The sequence below is a fragment of the Eptatretus burgeri genome, chromosome 1, assembly GCF_056783735.1.
Source record: "Eptatretus burgeri isolate ZD-2024b chromosome 1, Ebu_testis_v1, whole genome shotgun sequence".
Classification (NCBI taxonomy): domain Eukaryota; kingdom Metazoa; phylum Chordata; class Myxini; order Myxiniformes; family Myxinidae; genus Eptatretus; species Eptatretus burgeri.
Window position 1 is genome coordinate 151,870,743 of NC_140961.1, and position 23,252 is coordinate 151,893,994.

Genomic DNA, 23,252 nt, shown 5'->3' on the forward strand with positions numbered 1-23,252 from the left:
ATCTACATGATCCAATCCTCCAAACTCAAATTATATTTAACTGCTGGCTTGGTAAGTGACTAGCGATTGCTGACACACCTCCCGGAGATGCTTGAAATATCAATCTATGTCCAAGTTACACAAATGAACACTTAATTTTTTTAGCAGTTGGAACTGCTGCTAAGTTCAATTCTGGAGTTTAAATTTTGTAATTCCACTTAGTTGAAGAGCTTCTCATGGTGCAAATAAAATAAAGCCACAAATGATAGCATCTCCATGTGTTTATGAGCATTTCAATGTACCCAGCGATTTGTAGCTATGATGAACAGGCATTTAGTAAAATGAGTGGAATGTGAAAAAGATAATTTTACCTTTTAGAAATCATTGCGGCCTGTTCCAAGTCAAGGCGTTATTGAGCAGGCCAAATGAAATGGCAAATTAAGACCCCAGAGAGGTAACTAAGGATGCACCTTCAGATCCCTTCAAGGTAGAGTGAGTTGACCAAGGATGCACCTGATGAAGGACATAATAAATTAAGGCCGTTAATTATCTTCAAAAAGGGGGTCTTTAATTAACCCAAACACCCAATTTTCACTCATGCAATCCCTCGGAGTTCCCTTAGAATGCATGCAAAATTTCATGCAGCTCACTTTCATGGTTTTGGAGTTATGGAGGAGACACACATTGACACACACATACACACACACACACACACACACTGACATTAATTATTATAGATATATTTGATCTTTTTTTTCTGGCGTTTGTGTGATCGATCACTTCTTTGTCCACAAATACATTTGCAGAGGGCACATGCGAGTGACATCTTCAACATGTGCAACCAGATCTTGAATTTACCTTCCCAAAGCCACCATTCAGCATGCTCCAGTTTAAATTCAAGCCTCCACACTCAGGCATTCATGCAAAGTGTCAACTTTGGTGGCAAGTGTCAACTTCAGAGGAATATGTGATGAAGAGGAGAAATAGATTGCCTTGAAGAAGAAGAACAATTGAGATGTTTGTGAGATAATAGTAAGGAAAGTGAAGCATTTTATAATGTTTGATTTACCTTCTAAAGGAAGATGCATTTTCTTCAGTTTGGAATCGGTTTGGACATATTCAGAAAAGGGAGAGATAAAGAATGATGTGCAGGAAGTACAAGTAACAGGCAGAATGTGATCGTGTTTTGGAGTGAAAAAAATAGTTTATTGGTTCTTGAAGTGAGGAGGGGGAATAAGATAACGTTGAAGTGGCAGAAAGGACAAAATGTTCAGAAAAAAAAAACAAGCAGAATGAGAAACAACCTCAAAAGAGAGAGAAATTTTGCTCACCAGCTATCCTCAGAGTCGGCCTGAGCTTTGAAAACGAATTGACAAAACAGCACAAGGTACAAAAATACAGAAGAATCTGGATAATAAGTGTATGTGCCTATTTTTAGATTTAGTGAAACACATATGTCCTTATTTTCCAAATGTGCTTATATTCTACAAGACTAACAATTGTGCTCATTTACCATGTGCGGTTATACATATTCAAAAAGCCATGACCTGCGCTTATAGTCATTCCATCTGAAATGACCAAATTTAAGAAAATGTTCCCAGTTGAGCCCCTCAGATTTACTTTAAACTTTCATAAAATAGTTCCCAGGTATCAAAATGAAGCTGCGTAAAAATTTATGTCCATAGATGCGGTCAACTCCGAGATATTGATGGTTGAAAATGTGGTTGTGACCCTATTTTTATGTTCGTTGCGAGCATCACAAAATGAAAGGCTACTTTTAAACTCCCACAACTTTTTAAATATTAATGTTAGAGCCTTGAAATTTTCAGAGATTATACTTCCATAACTGCTCTGTAAGAAACAAACATAAAACTGAGTATACATCTACTGTATTAGATGTTATGACCTGATCAGTTGAAATCCAGAAAAAAATGTTGGTTTTGTACAAAGATCCAACTTTGAGACCCCATATATTTTTATTGACCCATCCCAGAAGCCTTCAAATTTTTTCTTGTAATAACTGTATGGTAGTAGTATTCAAATACATGTTTACTTTTCTTAATCAGTCATATAAAATACAGTCATGATCCCTCAAAAATTGAAAATTTTCATTTTTCCCAGAAATTCAGGTGAGGATTGCAAATATATGACAAGGCATACCACTTCAAATTGTTCACCATTGGAAAGAGCATATTCAAGTTTACAAAAGTCTCAAATATAAAAGTGGTATATTTTTTTTTTATATATTTTCTATTTTTTTTCGAACTGATGTTAACACAGTCGTGAATACATGAAGTGTGTGCATGGTGTGGGCACCATGGTAATCATTAATGATTAGTTCTATGATTCAAATTAATAATACAAAAATATATCACATACTGCAAGAACAATGTAATAAAGTATTTCACGTAAATGATTTGAATAGGTCCTTGGTCTGCTTTTCCAAGTCAGGTGCGAGCTTTTACTCCCTCCCAGTTGACGTTGGGGGAGCATCAATAACTTTCATCACATGGACCAAACGAACCCAACAAATGTCCTCCCTTGAATGTAACTAGTGTGTACTAGGTGCGGTGGGATGCAAGAAGCATGCGGGCCACCATCTACTCCGCTTTTTTGCGCGACCAGAAGCACAGTCCTACCACCCCTAGCGGGCGAGGCATGATATACGAAAACCCAATCACGTGACACAGCACACTCCTCCCCCCGTAAAATGACCCATCACATAACGAACGGATAATCACAACATGACCATCGGAAACCCATCAACACTCATAATCCTCCAAGTACCGCGGCCGCACTCTGACCCGCCTCGGACGGGCAGCGCCACCAGACAGTCCAGGCTCAGATGCCTCCCGGCTCGGTCGAGGTGACACCCTCGCCGGACTCGCACTTTCCACAACACCAGCTACCCCCGACTGCCCAGCCTGCTCGACTTCCCCGGGTAGGACGGCATCAGGCGAAGACCCCCTCGGCGCCGGCCCAGCCAGTCCCGGCGATACAACGTCAGGTGCCGGCGAGACTACCGGTGGGGGCCCCGCAACGTTCGGCTCGGGGAGGTGTGGGGGGGGTGACGCTGAACAGCCATCATGCATCTGGTCCATGTGCCGCTTCCACACATCCCCACCATCAGTCCGCACCATGCAATTCGCCGGCCCCAGCACCACAGAGAACACCGCTGGCACCCATTTGGAACCGTCGAAATAATCGCGTACCATCACCTGCTGCCCCACCTCGAAGCTGCGCAGCCGCGTCGGATGCGACATTGCCCCACTCCCCGACCCTTCAGGTCGCAGCAAATCCAGCCTGGACCGCAAAGCCCGTCCATAGAGACGAATGGCAGGCGAATCACCTGTGACAGGATGAACTGCGTTCCTGTAATGGAGCAAAAAGACATCGACCACCGCCTGCACAGGTGCAACACCCCCCTGCACAAAGCCCGCTTCAACATCTTGACAAACGACTCAGCTTGGCCATTCGTCTCAGGATGATACGGTGCGGACCTTAGATGTCGAATACCATTCTGGCGCATAAACTCATCAAATACACCCGTGATGAACTGCGGACCATTATCAGAGACCAGGATCTCCGGCAACCCTTTATTAGCAAAGATCGTCCGCAGCTTCTCTACTGTAATGCTTGCTGAAGTATGCTGCATTACTACAACCTCCGGCCATTTAGAGAATGCATCAATCACAATCAAAAACATCTTGCCATTAACCGGTCCCGCAAAATCTACATGGACCCTCTGCCAAGCTCGGTCTGGCACAGGCCAGAGACCCGAAGCTCGACGCGGGTTATCAGCATCTGTCTGGCACGTGGTGCAACACTTAACCAACTGCTCAATGTCTTTGTCCAACCCCGGCCACCACAACAGGCTACGAGCAAGACTCTTGGTCTTCACGATGCCCAGGTGACTGACATGCAGTTCTTCCAAACACCGCTGCCTGAACCTCGGTGGAATCACGGTCCTCATTCCCCACATTATGCACCGTTGGACCAACGACAGCTCCGCTGCGCGTGACGTGAAAGGTTGAAATGCCGGTGTCGAAGGCAGATCACTCCAATTCCCCGTAGAAATCGCCTGGACGACACGGGCAAGCACCGGATCACGAGCCGACTCCACCGCGACCTGCCTGGCCGTGACCGGCCCGCTTTGGACCTGGTCCAGCGCGAACAAATCGACCCGGTCGCCCAACTCAGACGCAGCTGGACCCTCCGTACACGGCAAGCGTGAGAGCCCGTCGCAGTTAGCATGCTTCTCGGTGCTTCGGAACTGAATATCATAATCGTAAGCACCCAGAAACAGACACCACCGCTGTATTCGCGCGGCTGCTACCACCGGCACCCCGCGTTCGGGTCTCAGGATGAATTGAAGCGGTTTGTGATCAGTCTGTAAAGTGAAATGCCGCCCCAGCAGATATTGATGAAACCTCCGCACACCCCAGACGAGGCTGAGAGCCTCACGCTCAATCTGGGCATATCCGCGCTCTGCTGTGGACAGGGTCCGGGATGCAAAACAAACAGGCCGCTCGGAACCATCGTCCATCCTGTGGGAGAGCACTGCCCCGATGCCATATGCAGAGCTGTCACATGCCAATAGGAGCGGACGCGCAGGCTCGTAGTGCACGAGGACCGTATCCTCTGTGAGCAGCCGCTTGACGCGGTCGAACGACGCCTGGTGTGCAGGCCCCCAAACCCAGCGCTCGTCCTTCTTGAGCAACCGCGTCAATGGCGCAAGTTGTGAGCTGAGCCCGCGCACGAACCTTTGGTAATACTGGGCCATGCCAATGAACGAGCGCAGCTGCGTCTTGTCGTGAGGCGGTGGCATGCGCTGAATCGCCTCCACCTTCCGAGGACCTTTCAACAGCCCCTCCGGCGTGATGATGTGCCCGAGGTACTCCAAGCACTGCTTGAAGAACGCGCACTTGTCCCTGTTTAAGCGCAGGCCACACGCTTCTAGCTTCGTCAGCACTCGGGCAATGTTCGCCAGATGCTCGTCCGCCGTTTTCCCCGCAATGAGTACATCGTCCAGGTAGGTCTGAGCGGGCAGGCCACTGCAAACCTGATCCATAGCTTTCTGCCACAAAGCTGGGGCCGAAGCAATCCCAAAACAGAGTCGGGTATATCGATAGAGTCCTTGACACGTGTTGATTGTTAAAAGCTCGCTACTCCCGGGATCCATCGGCAGGTGAAAATATGCATCACGCAGGTCTAGCTTCGTGAAGTATTGACTCCCCGCCAATCGCGCATATATTTCATCGATTGACGGCAATGGATATTGCTCCACGCTGAGCCCCGGGTTAACTGTGGATTTGAAGTCCCCGCACAATCGGACGTCCCCATTCCATTTCAGCACCGTCACAACCGGGGTGGCCCAATCCGAGCATGACACCCGTTCGATCACTCCACAGGCCTCTAGCCTATCCAGTTCACACTTGACCTTGTCCCGCAGGGCGTACGGCACCGGACGCGGTTTACAAAACCGAGGAACCACCCCCTCCTTCAAGAAGAGTTTTGCCTCCATGCCCTTGAGTTTTCCAAGGTCGTCTCTAAACAACCCTTGATGTCTTTGAAGAATCTCCTCCAACTGATCCTCCCACTGGCTCGGCACGGGTTGCACAAGGTGAACTGCGGCCCAGTCTAGCCTGATGCGGGTCATCCAATCTCGGCCGAGGAGAGACGGCCCCCTCCCCAGTACGATGTACACCCGAAGCATGGCGACCTGGCCTTGGTACCGCACAGACACGTCTGCCATCCCGACTGGCGTTATCTTCTCGCGGGTGTATGTGAACAGCGCGAGGTTTGACCTGATAAGCTTCAAGCCGTTGAGTCTACTCGCGGTCTGTTCACCGATGAGCGACACCGCTGCTCCTGTATCGACCTGGAACGTGATCGGCGTTTCGTTCACTTCGACTTCCACCGTCATCGGGCGCGCCGTCGTTGGGCCAACTGAACACAGGCTCAACAACGGCCGCTGGTTCCGCCCCGAGTCGCGTCGCACATCGCCGTCCACGACTTTAACAGTGGCCGACGCCCCACGGCACACACGCCAAATGATCCACCTTGTGACAATTCAAACACACGTTGTCTTTATACGGGCATGCACGGCGCAGGTGTCGACCTCCACATCCCAAGCATGTCCGCGGGGTCACCCCGCCGCACGCGTGGCCGCGTGGCGACGTCCGACCCGCATCGAAGGTCGTGCGCGCGTCCCGGGGTGCTCGCGACCCCGCGTGGCCGGTGATGGCTCGAACATCCCCGCGAGTCTGCTCAACCGCCATGTGTGCTTTCATTTTCTTCACAATGTCCCGAAACGCCAGCCCGTCATCCCGGGGCCTGTTCGGTGCCACTAAATCACCCAGCAGCCGATAATGCTCCGGCGAAAGCGAAGCGAGCAAGATCGACTTCTGCTTGCTCTCGTCGACCACATCGTTCGCGTGGAAATAGCATTCCAATTGCTCTGAAAACAATTCGAAGTCGTCCCCGTCGAAAACCGGCATAAGTCCGTATGCACCCATCCTCGTCAGCCAACTAGTGTGTACTAGGTGCGGTGGGACGCAAGAAGCACGCGGGCCACCATCTACTCCGCTTTATTGCGCGACCAGAAGCACAGTCCTACCACCCCTAGCGGGCGAGGCATGATATACGAAAACCCAATCACGTGACACAGCACAGTAACTATATACACTGCTGACATCAGAAGATCAGCCACTATTCCTGAGTTCTATTTTTAGCCCCAGCCAGATGAGTTAAGCTCTTGCTATTTACAAATGAGAAATAAAGAATTACAAATTCAAATTTCAAAGTATTGAGTTCACGGTATCCTAACAGCAGATGATATGTATGTACATTGTATATACATGTACTACATGTAAAAGGGTTGTTCATTAAATAGCAAACACAACATGCACAGCACTGGCAGAACATCATTTATTCCAATATTTTTTTAAATATTGATAGAAACGTTATACCACTTTGATATTTGACACTTTTGCAAACTTGAATATGCTCTTTCCAATGGTGAACAATTTTAAGTGGTATATCCTCACCTGAATTTCTTTGGAAAAAATGAAAATTTTCAATTTTTGAGGGATCATGACTGTATTATATATGACTGATTAAGAAAAGTAAACATGTATTTGAATACTCTTCCATACAGTTATTACCTGAAAAAAATTCAAGCTTCTGGGATGGGTCAATAAAAATATATGGGGTCTCAAAGTTGGGTCGTCAAACAAAACCAACATTTTTTTTTCTGGATTTGAACTGATCAGGTCATAAAAATTAATAGAGGTATACTCCGTTTTATGTTTGTTTCTTACAGAGCCGTTATAGCAGAATAATATCTGAAAATTTCAAGGCTCGAGCATTAATATTAAAAAAAGTTGTGGGAGTTTAAAAGTAGCCGTTCATTTTGTGATGCTCGCAACGACCCTAAAAATAGGGCCACAACCACATTTTAACCCTCAATATCTCGGAGTTGACAGCATCTATGGACCTAAAATTTTACGCAGCTTCATTTTGATACCTGGGAACTATTTTATGGAAGTTTAAAGTAAATCTGAGGGGGTCAACTGGGAGGCCTCTGGTGATATGAGGTGGAATGACTCAATAGTAAATGTTGTTCAGATTGGCTGCATAGATGTCAGTTTTTATATCATTGTACTTTTATTTGTCTGTACCTCGGAAAAAAAATACTAAATACATTTTCAGTCCTCGAGCATGTATCCGTTCAAACTCTGTAACAAGTTCGTTTTCCATGTCCAGGTGAAAGGCTCATCTCTGCTCCCTATATTCTTCGATATTTGTCACATGGTCAGAGATTGTTTAACCACAACATTGGGCAGTTCAACAACTAGGCAACACAACTTTTTTTTTTTTTTACTAATTTACGTAATGTAATATAATGCTTCATTACATAATATAACGCATTATTACCATGCGTTCTGTCCTCCGTACATCCTGATAGGTTAGTTAAAACCTTCCAATGATTTGACATATGATTCGATGTTTTGGGGTCCCTCATTGTGATTAACACTTGATTCAAACAAAGAACAATAGAAATCTGATGCAACAAACCCAGACGTGTAACGTAGTGCTTGTTCAAGTATAAGCATAACACTTGATTACCATGCATTCTGATGTGCCATGTGTTATAAAGGGCTTGATTAAACCTGATTATTATTCGACATATGGTTATATTTTTGGGGGTCCCTCATTATGAGTAACACTCGACCCAAACAAAGCCAATGGAAATCTGACCCAACAAACCTGGACAGTGTATAATCATCAGAGGCCTTCAGACCTAATGTGTTAGGCCCACCAGAAAACCAAGATGGTGGCCATATAATTTTGTCTGGGTCTCATGGTGGGCTGAGTTGAGTGATCAATGTGGTTGTGATCCGGCAGCTGTCCGACCAATGGGTGCTTTTTCAAAAATCGACCCCCGCCAAGAACCGCCACCACATTGATCATATTGTTAGCATGGTAAGTATCTGTTGGTTAGCATCAGAAAAGGCGACAACGATGAGCTGCTGTAGACCTGTGACATGACATGTCGCAGGTAAAAACATGACAGATCTAGTTCGGAATATTCAGCTTTGATTGTGGTGGAAGGAGCAGTTTTACATTCGACCTATACATGGAGCATCCCAGAACTGGAACAAGATATGTTTGATTTATTTAGTTACTTACATCTTGTTGCTTTCTACTCCCAAACAAAATACAATAAAGTATGAGGTATATTTTTGCATTTCAAACAATGCTTCTCACAATGAGTCAGCTTTGTCATGATTTCAGCTATTACAATGTTTTCATGCTGGTTGCCCCTATTTATTAATTGATTGGCATGAATATATGTATGTCATTTCAGGTGATATGATAGCAGATACAACTGCACGGATCATTTTGACTTTCAGTTCTGGTGCCGAACTTGCACCACTTGCCGATGTCCTAATAAACCTCAACATCACTGGGAAAACATGGTTAGCTAGTGAAGGTTGGGCCACTTCTACTTTTGTTATCAAAAACAAGTATGCACACATCTTCCATGGAACCATTGGTTTTGCACTTCGACAAGGACATATTGCAGGTTTTCAGGAATTCCTTTTAAAACTGAGGCCTCCACCTTCTGATAAATTTTCTTGGAAAGATTTAAAAGCAAACATGATGTCACGTGTTCAATATCGACAATTAAAATCGTCTTTTATTACAACACTATCAAATGGATTACATTACACTGATCCATGTCACATCCAAAGCATAACATTTCAGTCAATAAACAATGAATCATCAGAAAATAGTACATTTTTACAGCAAGGTATCAAAACATGTGTACATCTCCTGTCGTGTTTTACATCTAATATGAAAAGCAACTGCTCTTATTGGACAAGTTCCATGAATAATTCATATCGATCGATGAGAATTGGTGTTTTGAATGGAGACTTTGGCATGCCTGAGCTTTTAAGGAACCTTTCAAGGATTGTTCTGCACAGAACATGTCCACATCACAGAGAGAAGCTTTGCATTAACTCTTTAACAACCAAAAATGGGTATTTCAATGCAATCTGTAACCTTAGTTCAATTGATTTGAATGGTACTTTAGGGTCTAAATCAGGAGAAACTTTTTATAAAATACCTGTTGGCACACATGTAACAAAATTTCACTCGGCATTCTCGGCATCTGCTGTTGACATCACTGAAGAGGTTGATGAAATAAACGCAAGTGGTACTTGGGATGACTTTTTATTGGAGTTCTGGGAACAGGCATTCGACTGCACTTGGAAAAGGAACAATCAACAGCTGCGACAGTGTAATGGAAAAGAGCACATGAAGGAATCAAAGACTTCATTTAAAGATGTTTCTCAGATCCGTGTGACTTACAATACATACTTGGCTGTGTACATGTTAGCACATGCACTTCACTCACTACAAGCTTGTACACCGGATCGTAATCCATTTGGTAACAACTCTTGTGCCAGCATCAGTGATTTTGAGCCCTGGCAGGTGATGTCACCATGCATGCTTTCACTTTTCATTTTGATTAATTCAGAAACAATGGAACAAAGAAATGACTTTTATAACCCATTTTTTTCATATACACAAGACCCAGCTATAGCTAGATATCTGCAATCACAAAGTGATCACTTTGTATTGGCGATTGCCCATAACCTTGTTGATCAGCTGAGACTTTCCTTTGGCCCATGGTCCAAGGATGGCCTGACCTTTTTTCAGACCACCATATTATCTTGACTTTCGAAATTTAAAGAACATATATCCCCATCTACATTCTAGCCAAAATGCTCAACATCATGAAAATCAAAAGAAAATTATTCAAGTTCTGATCAGAAAGGTATTTTTTGTTAATTAGGTCACATTCCAAAAATAGCAGGTCAAGAACAATAATCAAATATTTGGTGCACAACTTCAGTGCAGGTCCAATATTGTGATACAAGAATATCTTGGAAGGCCAACCAGTCTTTGAGAATCCACATTGGCAAAATTGAGTGACGACAGAAAAGACTTTTTTTTATCAGACCGTCATTTGACCTTGACCTTTAACTTGAAGAGGTGTGATGTACCTTAAGCATAAATGCAACTTCCTCTACACTGTCTAGTGAGGGCAATTTTATTCTGATATTTGTCAAGTAATGGTATAATGGTAAAATGTCTATAATTAAGTCTGGGATATCCTTTTCACTGGTGAGGTCACCGTTGGGATATTAAGAACCTTAAAAAATGTCAAGTTCAAAAATAATTACGTCATTCCTGCATACTTTATATTCACATTATTGTTGCAAATTTTCATTCCGAAAGTTCCAGCCAGATGGAAGATACAGCCCGGAACATTAAGAAATTAGGAGTGCAGAAAGGAAAAAAAAAACTAAAAATAAAAAAAAACCTAAATGGTGGTTTAGTACCCCTCGGGGTCTAAGAAACTCTGGGTTACCATTAATAATGAATTGGGGACACTAATTGTCGAAACAAACCCTACAATAGCAATAAGCCTCCCCCAATCCTATAGGGTAAGGCTAAATAACTTGGCCAACGGTCAAAATTACTAAATGGTAACCTGAGGCATACAATTACATCTAAAAGTATGCCTTTTGAGTGAAAGGTTTTACTTAAGTACTTGTTTTAGCCACCCCTTGTAGTGCAAAGAGCCTCTGTCCTGTTTTACACCAAGTCGACAAGATTTTGGATTACAGTGTCATCCAGCTTTATCCGAATCCATTTGAGACTTTCCGATAATTCAATCGCATTGTTGGGATATTAATTTGTTGCTTCCATGTGATGATCCAGATGTTCCTCCAGGAGTTCAGTGACTGTACATTGACATCTGGGGAATGCCTTGCTTTCTTCTTACAGATAGTGTTTCCTCATCCAGACCTGAAGCATGTAGCAGCATGCTCCTGAAGACTATGGGCATACAATCTCAGTGTGTCTTGTCATTACAAAGGTATAAGATGTGTTTTTGTACAAGTAATGTCAGTGTGTAGGCAGAATGGAAAAGTCATAACAGAAACACCAGTCCCACCGTTTCTCTCACTTGCAAAATTGCTTCCCTCACCATTAGCTCCATATATGTCAAAACCCAGGTGCATCTTCCAGCCACGAATTGCTGAAATATAGATGCATCAGTGGTGAGTGGACACCAGGAATACTCAAAGCCTTTGCCAGACATTTTGGCTGAATAGACCTATTGAAACGTTTTTTTTCCTAGTCATTGTAAAGGCTACTTCTGTGATACACAATCTGGAGTGAAGTTGGTGTCATCTCATTTGCACCGTTCTTTGTTTTATCCTTTTCACTGGTGATGTCAGCAAGAGATTATTAAAAAAAACGGTTTTCCCCATGATATAAGTAGATATATTCATTGGAAGTATTGCTCTTTCGAGAGAAAATGTTGGCTCATGGGAAAGTGAGGTGACAAAAGGGCAACCGATGTGCAGTGGGTTAAATGTGGATGCAACAAGAAAAGGAATTAATGAACAGGAAATGAGGGGAATAAACACAATAAGCTTTAAGTGGATTAGCCAAGGGAGGAGTTATTTGGGTTGTTTATGAACACAGGAATGGTTAGGGGATGACAAGACAGTGATATATTGCCAAGTTGAAGCCCTTTGAAGGAGGAATGGGATTGAAATGCTACCCTGAGAGGTAGTTCCACATTTTCTTCTCTGGTTCCTTCTTTATAGTTGTAGTTCCTTATCTTCCCTCATAGTAAACTTCCTTGTATATAAAAAATCAATATGAAAATCATAACACTGTAAAACAATTTGTGCATTGTTTGGTTTTTATAAAAACAAAATCAATTTTACCTCCTCATTATCTTCTAGTTGCTGCACTACCTGAAAAATATACACTACAAGAATGATCAGGGTGTGGAAGTTACTTTTGATGAAAATGGAGATCCCCCTGCTGTATATGAAGTTGTTAATTGGCATGCCGATGAAGCGGGTGGTATTGTATTGAAAGTTATGGGTTTATTTGATTCCTCAGCGTCAAAAGGTGAACAACTTCAGTTAAATGATGACGATATCATCTGGAGAAATGGCAAAAACAAGGCAAGTTCTGTATATTTTATTCCATTTGTGTTGAGAATAGTGGAAGTAAAACATAAGATCATTGAATTTATAACTCTTTCCAGGTTCCAACATCACTCTGCAACCAACCGTGTTCCCATGGTTCACGAAAGGTGGCCCAGAAAGGGGAGCCATTCTGCTGTTATGATTGTATTCCTTGTAATCCTGGTGAATTCTCCAATATCACTGGTACGTGAACTTCTCAAAACGTTAAGTTCATCATGGCAGTGTCACCGTGTCAGTGACAACTCCATTTTTGTAAAATATATGTAAAGTTACAGTCATTACTTGTATGCACTTGTAGTGGCCATGATAGTGTAGTATGCTCATGTTTCTTTTCAAACAGCTTAGGATTGTGTGCTCCCTTAATTTTCAAAACATTCAGTTAAGGCAAATGAAAAGGCTTCGAAAACAATCACTGAGTAAAAATAAAGTTAACTCCATATTGCAAAAACGAATGATGGAGAAAATCCCAAAATGCTGTTTGCCATGGGCCCAGGCTTCTCCTTAGGGTTCCTTGCTCTCCATTCTGAATCCCTTACCCAGTATTTTTGCCACTCCATCACTGTCACAAAATGGTGTCACTCATGCATCAAAGCCTGGTGTTGGCTTAATGGTGAAGGTGGCTGGCTTAAGATCTTAGGGTCTTGAGTTCAAGCTCCTGTTGTGCCATTGAATTAAAACCAGGTGGGTTGATTAAGCCTGTCATCCCTCTGAGGTTAGCAAAATTATTACCAGCTTGTTGGTAACAGGGTGAATTGCATCAGCGGCACAGTAACATCCCTAGAAAATGATGCAGCGAAGCAGCCACAGGCTGCCGACTGTGGAAGTAGTTTCCTGCTCCCTCAAGACAGAGAAACGTAAGTTCATATAAAAGCCGTTTATTCAGTAAAATAAAAGACACTCCTGTATACAGGAGGAAGGTCCCAGCCTGCTACATCATCGCAAGCTGAAGACTCCAGTCAACATTTAATATTGTATGTATATATGCAGTTTCACCAAGGTGTGTCTTGAGAACAGATGTAACTTTGTGAACTTTAATATTGCAACATAGAAGGATAATTGGTCTGTTTTGGAGCTTGCTTGCAGCGCCAGGAAGGGTGGAGGAGGGGGGGAGATATTGTGGGTTCAGATGGTCATCAGATCAATAAGGTTTTGCAAGGTTGTTTATGACTTCAGAGGAATTAGTATTCTGACCTCCTCTCGTTTTCCCAGCATATATTTATTAAATTATTTTTCAAAGCACTAAACTAAGTTAATTTTGCATTTTTACATTCAATTAATTATTCAGTTTCCCCCTTTTGTTCAAACAGCACAAGCTAATGGTTTGTTCTGTGAGGACAAACCTGAAAATATAAATTTGTCATCGGCAAACAGCAGGCTCGTTCCCACCACGCCACCCAAACTTGCACTCTGTGGTGGGTTAACACCCTAGCTGGTGGATGCAACCCCAGTGGTGGTGCCACCACCTCCCTATCCCACAGAGTTGGGGTGCCCAGGCGACTTTGGAAGGAAAGAACCCTGTGCACACTGAACATATACATCCAATAGGCATATTGGATGTATATTGGATGATGTATTGGATCCAATAGGCATATTGGATGAACATATACATCCACATATACATCCAATCACCTTTTCCAATTATATCAATCAAATTTAATTTGAGCAAGACGCTCAAATTCTTTTTCTCCTGAAGTTTTAAAGATATCTGTATTCCACATCTCTTCATCACAATCATCCATCTGTTTTTGGTTCTTAACAACAATTCTTGAAATTTTTCAAAAAGGTTTTCGTCATTCCAAAAGCACGAGTGTCTGTACTTTCATATTTTCCAAAAACAATATCACCACGTGGATTCTTAACTAAATTTTAAACTAAGTTCTTCATTTTCTGGTTTTTCTGGTTCTTCAGAATCTTCAGATATGGTTGGTAAGGGGAAACTTCATGCGCCACCATCGTTGTTACTGTGATAAATTTTCTCTCTCTCTCTCACACACACACACATACACACACACACACACACACACACACACACACACACACACACACACACACACACACACACACACTGATCATTACTTTTATGCACTCTTTGATGACAACAATATCACTGAATATCATAAGCCCAATGATCAATATGTGGAGTATCCATGCTCCCCATCCACCAGACACTCCCATTAACCAAGATCTTAACCCTCCTTCCTTAAAATAGTCATGGTACTCTGCAGCTACCTTCCTTTTGTGTTGCACTATAACTGTGGTGTTCCTCTGCAGCTGGTCTGGTGGTGCTTGTTTGAACTGCGAGTCAAACTCTTTGACAACCTTTGTTAAGGCAGTAAAAAAGATAATCGTTGTCTTGTCCATCATGTATATGAGGCGCCGCGAGGAGGAGTGACGTAAGGGACACATCGGCCATTTTGGAGTTAATGCCATATAGCACTATTTTAACTCTTCCCCTAACATCCGAGCCTATCATCATTATATCATTAAAAAATGTCGCTTACATCACTCCTCCTCCCGGGGCCTCATATGTCCATATGTTTTAAAGACACTTTACCAATATTATAACCTCGTGTTGGCTTTGCAGTTAGAGTGGTGGCTTGGGATCCTAGACTCCTGAGCTCGAGCCCCGTTGACCACCGAACCAACACCAGGGGGTTGACTCAGCCTGTCGTTCCTCCAAGGCTGACAAAATGAACATCAGTATACTGGCAATAGGAGCACCACATCAGCGGCACAGCCATGCCCCAACCAATGATGCAACCAACAGCCAAAGAGGCAGCACACCCCACCAACATTTGACAATACACAAAGCTTCTACAAAAACTTTCTGCCACAGCTGCAAATCTTGGAGCGTGCCATGTTCCCTCTTTTGCTCGTGTGGCACTTCCATGAACCAAATGAGCAAATTATAGTAAAAGCACCTTTCGGGCAACCACTTTGCCCTCCTTTGAGACCCAAAGTTTTGTTTCTGTGTTATAACAGCAATCTATTTTCTCCCACTCGTCTCTGTCACTTTCCTCAGTTGCATCTTTTAGTGCTGCAATGTCATCAGTAGACGGCACCCTTTCCTCATTTTCTCTTTGACGAGCATATTTGCCATTCCTTGTTTTTGGTGCTTGTTTTGCTGCTAAATCAGCTGAAGCATTTCCTTTTGAGACCATATATTTTGCTTCACATGTGCTCAACATTTTACTATGACTAATAGTTTCTAACAGTTCCACTATCAATTTACAATTTTTGAACCAAGAACTACCAAGATGTTATCCTGTCTTAAATATGTAGTGTCTTTCCACAAGCTCGTCTATGCAACGTCTGTGGTTCTCCACCTTGTAAGACTTAGACGCTTATATCAAAACATATTAAGAGGTTATCCTATCTTAAATAAATATTTCCTTATTCCTTTGAATATACCCTTAAAATAAAAAAATTAAGAAACAAAAAATAAAAAAGTCTTCTATTTTACTCTATGGAGAGCTCGTCTGCCTGAGAGAAACGTGCTCCAGCAGAGATTTCACACTTTTGGCTAAATCAGCATTCACTCACGACCAGGCAGAACCCTTCTCCTTGGATGAGGCTGTCAAATCCCATCATCGTCACCAAACTGTGGAAGCAGTTTCCTGCTACCTCAAGACAGAGAAACGTAAGTTCATATACAATCCGTTTATTCAGTAAGATGAAAGACACTCCTGCATACAGGAGGTAGGCCCCAGCCTGCTACATCGTTGCAAGCTGAAGATGCCAGGTCAGGTATGGGAGCATGTGCCAGAACAGCGCGTCGCTGCGTCCACTTTCCGCCGGTTCTCCAGGGGCCTCCGTCTGGCCATCCCCCAGGCAGATGCCAGGCCAATCCCCATCTCCTTGAGATGATGGTCAACCTGCTGCAACCACGAGGCACGTGGTCGGCCCACTGGCCTCCTCCACTCATGAGACTCCCTCGCTGAGAGAATCTGGTGAGAAGGATCAGCGTCAGGAAAACAAGCCACATGTCCATACAGCCGCAACTGACGCTCACGGACTATGCAGGTAACAAATCTCATACGAGTCTCTCTCAGCAGCCGCTCGTTGGACACAAAATCTGACCAGCGATAGACAAGGATTCTCCGAAGAGACCTGGTACCAAAGGAATTAAGTCTACGTCTCAGATCCTTGGTCAGAGTCCAAGTCTCGCATCCATAGAGCAAGACTGGAAGTACCAAGGACCTGAAGACTCGGACTTTCGTCCTGTCGCACAGGTATCGGCAGCGCCACACCCCATGATCCAGTGAATCCATGACTCCCCAGGCCCGACTCAGACGTCTATTGACCTCTGACTCGCAGCCAGCAGAGACATGAATATCACTGCCAAGGTAAGTGAATCTCTCCACGACCTCAACATCCTCACCACAAACAGACACAGACAGGACAGCAGCATCCAAGATGTCACCGAAAGCCTGGATCTTAGTTTTGACCCAAGAAACCCATAATCCCAGCGGCTCGGCTCCTCATTCAGCACCTCGAGGGCCCCCAAGAGGATGTCTAAAGTCTCCGCAAAGATGACTGCATCATCTGCAAAATCAACGTCCGAGATCTTGACATTCCAAAACGATGCACCGCAACTTGATCTCTCTGACATCCTCCCTAAAATCCAGTCCATGCAAGTGCTGAAAAGTGTGGGGGCCAGTACACATCCCTGACGAACTCCAGTAACAACTGGAAATAAGTCAGAGATGGTACCACCACACATCACAGCACTCTCAGTACCAGAGTAGAGTTCAGATATCAGATCGATCAGTTTTGGTGGCACCCCACGAAGACCAAGAATCCTCCAGAGGACATCCCGATTCACTGAATCGAACGCTTTACAGAGATCAACATAGGCTGCAAGCAGCCCCTGCCGAAACTCTCGTCTGCGTTCGGTGAGGACACGAAGGGCAAGGATACGGTCAATCGTTGACCTCTTTGGTGTAAAGCCTGACTGCTCTGGACGCTGGTGCTCAAGCAGATGGTGGCGAACCCTATCAAGAATTATCCGAGCAAAGACCTTGCGCAGCACTGAGAGCAGCGTCACCCCTCGGTAGTTGTTGCAGTCTTGGCGATCACCCTTCCCTTTCCAGAGAGGGACAACAAGGCCCCTCTTCCAATCAGTTGGGATGATGCCTGTGTTCCAGGCAGAGCACAAAACTGCATGCAACGACACGAGTGCAGCATTTCCACCAGCCTTGAGAAGTTCGGCATGGATGCCACAGATCCCTGGAGCTTTGGCCCGTTTCAACTGGTTCACCGCAGCCCGTGTTTCCACAAGCGAAGGTGGACCACAGTTGATTCGAGGGTCAGCAACAGGGATTGTAACACCCTTGATGTCCAACTCGACAGCTGGGGGATCAGCCTGGTACAACCGCTCGAAGTAACCGGCCCAGCGGGCCTTCACTTCAGACTCCTCTGTCAAGAGCCTACCACTCTCTGCTCGAACTGCAGTGCTCCGAGGGAGGGCTTGGATGAACGTAATGCGCGAATTCCCCTGTAAGCAGGACGAGAATCACCTGTCCACAGGTGATGCTCTACCCCCTCACAGATTCCTCGCACATAGGCCTCCTTGTCCACCCTCAGTGCACGTACAGTTTTACGCCTCAGCTCCCTCAGCTGGGTGTCCATATCCAAACACCCTCCTCACCAGAAAACCTGGTTGGGGAGACGGTTTAGTCGCCGACAACCCGACCATGGAACAGGTTAGTACAGGTTTACATGGTACCTGTAGCAGGTCACAGATCGAACCTGACCTGACAGACCTGACAGAAGATGCCACTCCACATTGAATCTTGTACATATATATGCAGTTTCACCAGGGTGTGTCTTGAGAACAGATGGAACTTTGTCAACTTTAAAATTGCAATATAGAAGGATAATTGATCTGTTTTGGAGCTTGCTTATAGCCCCAGGAAAGGGTGTGGGGGGGGAAATATTGTGGGTTCAGATGGTCATCAGATCGATAAGGTTTTGCAAGGTTATTTATGACTTCAGAGGAATGTGTGTATTCTGACCTCTCCTAGTTTTCCCAGCATATATTTTTTAAGTCTTTTTCAAAGCACTAAACTCTGTTAGTTTTGCATTTTTTTTACATTATTATAAATTGCATTTTTACATCCAATTAATAATCAGTACCCACAATACGAATGAATAAAAAACTCAAACGCCAAAACTATGGATTTTAATTCCTAGTTAAGCCATGTTAATTGGACTTAGCAGTGTGGTCTTGAGCCATGACCCACCCTGATGATCTTCACAACATTGTTGCTTTGCAATAATATTACATATATATATATATATATATATATATATATATATATATATATATATATATATATATATATATATATATATATATATACCTCAGGAAGGCAAGCCAACACATTCCATAGTTTATCTGGAGCTCTTTAAAGGAAATCATGGAAGTTTTGCTAAATTTTATCAAATAAATAGGATCAAGTTGCACACTGTGTTTTGTTGAATTGAAACACAAGCTGCCTTAAAGATGTGCATTTAACAATGTCATCTCAGATTCAATCATTATACTGCTCTTTATGCTATGTTAGACTCGCAAGATTGCTATCAGTGCCCAGAAGACCTGTGGTCTAATGAGTGGAGGAACACCTGTGTACCAATGCCAGAGGATTACCTGAGTTTCTCTGACTCACTTGCAATCCCTTTGCTTTCCATTGCCTTTTTGGGAAATGTCGTGACCATTGCTACTGGAGTAGCCGTGTACCTGCATAATACTTCTCCACTGCTGAAAGATTGTAAATACTCAAATGGTCTTTTGTTGTTTTTCCTATCGGGTTGCTTTGCAATCAGTGTGTTTTTTGTGGGAAAACCCACACATTTCACTTGCCGGTTGCGAGAACCTACAGCTTGCTTACTCCTTACATTGTGCATCATCTGTGTGATGAGAAGCTCTGTTAGATTGCTCCGAACACAAGAGGGTGAGAACAAAACATTTTGGAAGCTACGAAACACACACACACACACACACACACACACACACACACACACAATGATTGAAATACTCTATCCGATCCTTAATACTATTGTTCAAAGAGTAGCCTCAATATTATTATACACAGTGTGGCAACGAAGTGGCAGTTTCCATTGCAGGTTGGTAAGAAATGGTTCTTCATCATGCCACACATCACATCACATATTGAAATATTCTTGTGGAAAAACTGTTCTTTAATTTTTTTTTAGACAGGAAGTATCAAGTTCTTCTCTTGTGAGAACAAAATCAAAGCTCAACATTACTATTCACTGAAACCAAAAACGTATGTTCATGTTAAGCCAGAATGTAAATGTGAAGTTACATTGTATTAATGGAAGAAAAGGTAGGGCATCACAGAAGAGAAGTAAATACTGATTAATTAATTAAATAGCATGCAAGTATGGTGATCACAGGGGTTATGAGCTGGAGCACTTCTGAGATTTGAGCAATACTTATCAGTATCCAAGGGAAAATTCCCAGAAAATTCGCAGGGAAAAATCCAAGGGAAAATTCCCAGAAAGCAACAGTTTTGTTTCTTTCACAGAAACAAAAAAAAAGAAACAAATTTACCCAAAATCAATCAACAGTTTTCTGGACCAAAAAACTAGTTAAGGAAATTTTTTCCCAGGCAGTTTTACGAATAATTACCGGTTTTTTATAAGAAACTTTTGTCATTTTTACAATCTCAAAAGGAAGAATTATAAAGTATCACAAAGGATCACAATTCTCTCTTTTCAGGAACATTGTCCATTTTCACAATTTGTTTATTAAACCCATAATAATTTCCATCATTATCAATAACACAATACACAATTAACAATTGCCCTTTCAGACAAATTGGTCAATAAATCACTCGACCATTTTCACTTCATTCAGTTTGCCTCACTCACTTCCTCTCTATGATTGTGTTAGCAGGTTTCCCAGAATATTTTGGTCTTCAGCATTGCCTCAATCAGACATACAACACAGTTGGAACATCCCAGTGACAGTTGTGAAATCCTGATGAGTTGGAAGGAAAGAAAGGGGATTTTCAAAATTTGAAATAAAAAAGTTATTGGAAATTATTTAATTTGAATTTTAAAATCTCCTCCACAATGATCCATTCCATTCAATTGGGACCATACTCTGCGCAGAGCGTTGGTGCTGCCTAAGCAGTCTCCTTGGTTATTGGGCACAATCCTCGACAGGTTACCATGACAACACGGGATACCAGCAAGCTGGCACTCATTTTGCTGACCTCAGAAGGATGACAAACAGAGTCAACCCCACATGGGATTAATTCAACCTCCAAGGGGGATTTGAATTCAGGATCCTAGGATCCCAAGCCCACCACCCGAACCATTAAGCAAACCCCAGGCATATGAGTTTTTAATGTCTTTCATAATATTGTTAGAAAATCGTGGAGGATCTCTAAGTCTTACTCAAGTTGTTGTTCTTCTGCTTCTTTTTGTGGACTTTTTTGTTTCGCAGCCTACAGTTTTCATCGAAACTTCCTGAAACTTGGCATGTATTGGTAGAAATACCCTGCGCAGGCAGTAACCATCTCCGATTTTTGAAAATTCCTCCTATAAAAAAGTTATGACGTCAAAATATCTCCGCTAATGGAAATCGCCTAAAAATTAACTCAAACTAGGCAAGCTTTTTGAATTCTGTATGGAGGAATCGAACAGGGCATTAGCAGAGATGAATTACCGCACATATGATACGTCACTATGACGTCATATCAATTTTTATGACTTCATTCCAATTTTGGACATTTTTGTTTCACAACCCAGAGTTTTCATCGGATCTTCGTGAAACTTTCCATGTATATGCAGAAAGCCCACGCGCAGCCAGTAACCATCTCCGATTTTGGAAATTCTTCCTAGAAAAAAAGTTGACGTCATAATATCGCCGCGAATGGAAATCGCCTATACCATTATCTCCGAAACTCGGCAAGCTGTTTGAATTTTGTTTGCGGGAATCAAGCCGGGCATTAGCACAGATAATTTATCGCAAATCTGATACATCACAATGACGTCATATTCGTTTTTATGATGTCATCATTAAGTGGACGAGGATCTTAGCTCACTCGAGCTTGTTATCATTGTATTTGTACAAATTCTTTAAGCAGACATCACAATGATCCTTTTCATAAGGAGGACGTATTCCAACTTTTATTTGATGTTTCCTTGATTGTAAGTGCATGTTGTAGTCTTGGAAATCATTATTACAGATATCACAATGACTTATATTCACCATATTTATGTTGCTCATTTACTTATTTTCCACTCCTGCCACCTGGCATAGGAAGCTTCTTATGAACGTTTTCCACTTTCATCAGTCTTGGGTCCATGTTCGAATTTCATTCCAGGTGATCTTCATTCCTGTCATTTCATTCTCTACGGTAAGTTGCCAGGTCTCTCTTGACCACCCAACCCTTCTCTTTCTGTCAGGTGCCCAGCATGTTGATTCCTTTTAGTATACCTTGATCTAATATGTGCAACACTTGACCAATACATCTCCTCCTCCTAATTTTGATCTCTCATATGATGATTTTTTTCTCCATTTTAGCCCTTCACACTCTTTGTTACTAGCCCTGTCAGACCAGAAGATTCTCCAGATTTTATTATGGCTGCTGTCGATAAAACACTCAAGTTTGTTATATCTTCAGTAATTTTTATAGATTCACTTTCAAATGGGAGGACTGACTTCACATTGCTGTCAAAGATCATCATCTTAGTTTTTCTGATATATTTCTTTGATTTCCAAATTTCCTTGCATCTCAGGAATGCACCCATTGCCTTTTGCATGCATTGCAGTACATATGCATTTGCCCCTCCTGATATGGTAACATGGATCCTAGATATGTAAACTTGTGAACTTCTAATTGTTAATTGTTGCACACGATGTTGTTGTTGATGGGTGTGGCAAGTATGTTCATGTTTTCTGTTTTAGCTATGTTAATTTTCAGCCCCTCTTGCACTGCATACTCCAACAAACTATTTACTTTATCCTGCATGCTATTTAAGGCAGCGGCCTCAGGCAGATGTCATCTACAAAGAAGAGTTCTCAAGCTGTTCGAATTAGTTCTTCCATGGTATCCTGTTCCTTCTCTGCTCAGTTGTTTTCTGCAACACCCTGTCCAACATCAAAAAAAGTAGTAATGGAGACGACATACAACCTTGTCTGACCCTTGTAAATTGAGATGATTAATTATTGTTGCAAATTCCACCACACTTATATCTACTATATGTGATCCTTATCATCCGTACAAATTTAGCTGATACTCCATACTCTCAGTAACTTCCACATTGCCTCTCTATTCACACTCTCGAACGTCTTTTCAAAGTTAACTTGAAGAGTACCCACCGTATGGGCGATGTTGTTCCAAGAACACAACATTTTCTTCTGATGCATCCCTTTATTTGGGTGGCATATAGGCAACTGGCAGCTCTGCGTAGGGAAAAATAAATAAATTCATGAAGTTATGTGCACGAAGCAAAAACATACCAAATGCGTATAATTCAAAACAACTCACTGCACGGGAAAACGTGAGGTCAGGAATATTGTACTGTAAATTGATACACTTCAGACTGTTTGATTGGTTCCATGTCAAATGGTACATCTGTTCCTGTCGATTCTTCTATATCATCTTGTCTGTCATTGCTAACTCTATTCAAAACCTCCTTGGA

The 23,252-nt window shown here is 42.9% G+C and overlaps 1 protein-coding gene across 2 annotated transcripts in view; it reads left to right on the forward strand.

Annotated features, from left to right (window-relative positions):
- LOC147035759 (extracellular calcium-sensing receptor-like) overlaps window positions 1–23,252 on the forward strand; it is a 57,059-nt gene that overhangs the window by 23,533 nt on the left and 10,274 nt on the right. Inside the window, exons 4-6 of one of the 2 annotated variants that reach the window (XM_085847285.1) lie at window positions 8,852–9,984; window positions 12,318–12,752; window positions 19,139–19,525. In XM_085847285.1, coding sequence (XP_085703411.1) covers window positions 8,852–9,984; window positions 12,318–12,752; window positions 19,139–19,225 — 1,655 coding nt within the window. In that variant the 3' untranslated portion in view covers window positions 19,226–19,525. The remainder of the gene's footprint in view (window positions 1–8,851; window positions 9,985–12,317; window positions 12,753–19,138; window positions 19,526–23,252) is intronic. The other variant, XM_085847295.1, reaches the window with a different exon arrangement.